Here is a 4,808-nt window from a genome sequence, read left to right on the forward strand (position 1 = left end):
CCCTTTTTCTTTTTTTTTTCCCTTAAATTGTATCAGAAATAAATTCTGGAAAGCGACTTGTTTCAATGTAAAATGTAATGAACTTAAAATATTGATTCAAGTGCTTCAAGATTTTGTTTATTATTGTATTAAAGGCCGGTACACCTTGACAAACAAGCTGTGAAGAATTCTCCATCAAGCTACTGTCAAAAAATACTGCAGAGAGCGATTGAAGCAGAATTGCAGATTCTGAACACCCATTACCATATGTGCTATCAGCACTGCTTGGAGGTTTACAAACTGGCTTTGAAGGAAAACGCGAGTTCTAGCAGGCATGTACTTGAATGTCCTTTGAAATGAAATTGGTATCTTGGTCAAAGGCATTAATTGCTAGATATTACTTGGGTAGTCTAGGTGTAGCTTGTCACAGTGTATGTAATCAGTGGTGGTGTCTGAAAGAGTTTACATTCTGGTAACTGCCTAGTTTTATTTTCAGCCTAAAATTTTTATGGCATTCAAAGACCCAGTGATACTGGGAAGGTCTTTCTGTACTGGAGGAGAACTACAGAAGGAATAGTACAGAGAATCTGTTCAGGAGTGGATGAGATGCCTAGAGGGGGAGATGGGGAGGAGGTGGTAAAGGAGAAAGAGGAGAGGTGCAGAACTCTTTAACACGTGAGGTAGGAAGAGGGCATAGATTGCAGAGTCTGTAGCTGATAAAGCATATGCCCTGTAATGAACGTGGAATTCAGCCATGAAGTCCTCCCTCTGAACACTTTCCTGTGCTATGGATAGCTATAAAACCTCGTTACCGTCGTGTCTGCTCCGCAGCTTGTGCGCATTAGGAGCAAGCCCATGTTCCTGTGCCTTGTGGGGGAATCTTTAAACGCTGTAAAGTGTTTGGGCAGTTCTGGAAGCTGTAAAATACAATAAGTGTCTGTCTAAGTTGATCTTCTTTTCTTACATTTATTTTAACAGATGTACTGGAAATACTGGCTTACTTTCTTCTGTCTTGTTGGTTTTGGAAGAGCTAAAAGAAAATTACAGCAGTATGAGAATGAAAATAAAAATGGGCATACCTTTAAATGAACTCCCACCGCTATCAGTTGAGATTAGGTTGGCCCCCATCTCCTCCTCTTATGTCCCGTGCAAGGTAATGAGATTCTTAATGGCTTTTTGTTTTTAATATAAATTGTTTTCGTCAGAAAATTAAGACTGTTTTTTTTTTTTTGACAGTTGTTCAGAGGGGATCTTTGTCATGAGTAAGTATTCATTTGTGGTATTTATTAAAGCTCAAAATAAATGAGAAGGGAGTTTAAAATATGTTACACTTAGAATTCCTTTATTTTAGCATGTATCTCTTAGCTCCAAACGGTTTCGCCAAGAGACCAGCATAGCACTTTGGGTACAGTAATTTTATTTTAAGGAAATTTATACTCTGTAGTGTTCCAATATGCAAACTATGGAGTGGTATTTTTAATATTTTCATAGCAAAAGTTCTCAATTTACGGGTAATTTTCCTGGTTCCATACTTTCACTACTAAAATCTTTGAGTCTAATGCTCTCTGTCTTAAACAAACAAAAAAAAGCAACGAAAGTAAAAAATGGGGAATATTTAATCACTATTTCAGAGTACTTGGTATCATTGTAGAATTGAAAATTGTGCCACATTTTTGTATGAAATTCTTGGCTCTGTTTTAGTATTGTTTCAGGCTCAAGAAGAGCTGACTTTGAAGCACCAAAACTGCAAGAAAGGAAAAGTTCTGTCAGCATGGTAGGGACTTCTTTATTACTGAATTTTCTCGACATTATGTTGTGAGGCATAGTCTTCTCTCATATATACAAATACAATCACAGCCTTCAAGGCTCAAACTGGGATTCTCTGCCAGTAATTGCAAATGCAACTGATGTCTCCAAAATTTTGATGATAATTTCAAAATAAAGTAACTTGGGTGTTCCTGAAGACAATCAGTAGGTTATCTTTTTTAAATTTACCTGTTTAATCACTTCATGTTCTGAAGCTCAGATAAATAATGCATAATCAAGTGCAAGTGTTGTAACTTAACTGAAACATGTTTATAGGACAGTCCACAGGTTGTATGTTTAAAAGATGACGATCAGCCAAGTGACTCTACTTCCTCCAAGGGATTTGAAGAACAACATAAAGATCAGGATGTGGAATGTGGTAAGTGGCCTGGTTCTAGTACAAATACTGCATTATCTGTTAGTGAAGTTGTTAGGGGGAAAAAAGTGTGTAAAACGTATGTGGATACTCAGCTTTCCTTTCTGTGAAGGAACGCTTAACATGATAGCAGCCCTATATTATACTTTACATCTTGGAAAAGAAATTGCTACTTAAATCACAGGTGAAAACTAGTATGTGTCACCTCTGCTTATAGTAAGTAGTACCATATCATGTAGGTAGCTGTAATCCTCTTAAGCATACCAAAGACTGATATTCATTCATATGACGTACCATTGTCTGGATTTTGACACGCTGACATTATTTCGATTGTCAAGGCTGTGTGAAAAATGAAGAAGGGAGTGAATATTGGTTTGATGCTAAAGAGGAGTTGAAAGTAGAAGACTTCTCAGTAGTATCTGAAGAAATGAAAAGGCAACAAGAAAAAAAAGACACAACTGATTTAAGAGGTGAGGTCATGTGCTATAAGCTGTCAATAATGGTGTTTGTTTATTATTTGAGTATTCTTTTCCTTCTACAAGCATAAGTAAACTCAGAAAAAATTCTAAGTCCGTTAGTTCTTCATTGACTTGCAGTGAATGCTTTTACAAATATTCAGCTCTTTTCATCCATGTTTTCCCTTGAAACTTTACCTACAGAGGTTAAACTCAATTCAGTAAACCATGTAGCTGGGAAGTATTTCTTTTTCTCTCTTCCTCCTCTTTCTGTTTCTTCCCCATACTGGCTTCTTAAGAGTTAGCTGAGAATGGTCTGTGTTTGGACACTTGGGTCCCAGTGGTGGGCATGGTTAGAAGTCTTGATATGTTGAAAGTGGAGAGCTTGTGTGCGTTGTGGTGGTGATGCGCAGCGTGCTACCCATGTCTTGGCACTGGTACCTGGTAGTACAAAGTCGTGTTCTCTCTGGTTGTGCCCTTTCAAACCTCAGGAAATACACAAGGTAAAGAGATTTCACTAACTGAACTGTTTCACTTCGCGGGGTACTCTGATTTTCTGTTAGAAGATAGTCTTCTTTCTTTCAGATTTCTTTTAAATGTTTTTGATCTGTGTTTTTGGAAATATGCAGAGATGTTAGCTTGAACCGAAACAAGAATAGTTATTAACACTTTGTTTTCTTACATTTATTGTTAAAAGCGAAGATCACGGAGTGTGGAAATGAGTGTTCTTTTATTCGTGTTGGTGGCCTAAGTTCCTCAGTGTCAGAGGTATGCCTGTTCTTTTTTACATAGTAGTAGTAACATCTTGCCTTTTTTCTCAATTCTTTCATACTATACACTTGCAACCAAAATGTGCTTCTATTTTGTAGGGTGATTTAAGATCACATTTCCAGAAGTACCAGATTTCTAACGTTCTTCTCCACGTGGATTCTGGTAACCACAGGTATACGAAGTTTTACTTGTTTCAGATTTTACTTTCCTGTCAAAGTAAGTGAATCGTGGGAGAGATGAGGGAGTTTTTCATTAATTTTAATTTTGTTTCAGTAATTAAAATAGATACAGGCTGACAAAAAATTCATTCCAGACAGTTGAACAGTCTGAAATTTTCTATTGAGTTTAATTGAAATTTTTTCAGTTTCTATTGAGATACAGTTAATATTTGAAGGATTAGAACCATCGTGTGTTCTTACTGATAGTAATTTGTGTTTCCTTGATCTTTTTTCCTTTTATCTCTTAGATACGCATTTCTTTGCTTTAAAGAGACTAATAAAGCAAAGTTAGCTGCAGAGGAAATGAACCAGAAAAAAATAAAAGGAAAAAGAATAAGTGTTGAACTTGTAAGTGATTCATCAGAGAACGAATCTTTGGTTTCCCAAATGCTTACAAATAAGCTTCAGCATGAAATCCAACCTGTTGCTAACAGTCAAAGAAATGATCAAGATAAAACATTCACTTCAGCCTGCAATTCTGTGGCGAAAGCACCTGATGTCACCTCTGCTCCTAAGCAAACGCATCTCATTCCTGTAACTTCTTCAAAAAGTTCTTGCTCTGCGCAAGTACCTCCAGAACCAAAGTGTCCTGGTCTGAAGTTGTCTACTGAAGCTTTGGTACGTTTTTTGCTTTAAGTTAATCAAAAGGTAGAATTATATGTTCCTTTATATGGCAGATGAAGAGCCTTAAAACTTTTTTGTTCAGTCATATGTTACAGTTAGTATATATAGAATGATGTTAGGATAGGAAGAAATGTTTTGTGTCAGTAATAAATTTCTGGCACGCTGCAGAAAAGTGAGAGCACTGTTCATTTGCCTTTGCATCAAATTGCGATCCTCCGTCTTTTTTTCTTAATCTTAAGCCAGCTGGGAACCTGGCCACTTGCACTAGATCTTGCGTTTCTCCTCTTTGCAGTTTCCACTTTTAATGCTTTTTTTTTTTATGTGAATGTTTTGTGATTTTACACAGGAAAGATTTTAGGATATTAGAGGGGAAAACTCCTCGATTTTAAATATAAATCTAAAGATACTTCATATGTGAAAATGTTTTTGCTCAAGTTGGTCCTTGGAGGCTAAGGCAAAGTTAGTAATTGCTGGTGTTGCACTCATAACCTATAGAGATACACTGCTTTTGCAGATTTAACTTTAAACACACTGATACTCTGGGAAATACAAATTGGATCTAATTTAATGTAGCAGGAA

The 4,808-nt window shown here is 36.5% G+C and overlaps 1 protein-coding gene across 1 annotated transcript in view; it reads left to right on the forward strand.

The window, feature by feature from the left end:
• Nucleotides 1-134: 134 nt before the first annotated feature.
• Nucleotides 135-4,808, forward strand: part of LOC104546741 (RNA-binding protein 44-like) — a gene marked incomplete at both ends in the record, with an annotated part of 5,281 nt that continues 607 nt past the window's right edge. Inside the window, 9 exon segments of the mRNA XM_010192207.1 lie at nt 135-311; nt 946-1,132; nt 1,216-1,241; nt 1,681-1,753; nt 2,062-2,164; nt 2,500-2,631; nt 3,314-3,384; nt 3,486-3,559; nt 3,854-4,253. Of these exon segments, the coding sequence (XP_010190509.1) occupies nt 135-311; nt 946-1,132; nt 1,216-1,241; nt 1,681-1,753; nt 2,062-2,164; nt 2,500-2,631; nt 3,314-3,384; nt 3,486-3,559; nt 3,854-4,253 (1,243 nt within the window).

The sequence above is a fragment of the Mesitornis unicolor genome, unplaced genomic scaffold (assembly GCF_000695765.1).
Source record: "Mesitornis unicolor isolate BGI_N332 unplaced genomic scaffold, ASM69576v1 scaffold2319, whole genome shotgun sequence".
NCBI lineage: Eukaryota > Metazoa > Chordata > Aves > Mesitornithiformes > Mesitornithidae > Mesitornis > Mesitornis unicolor.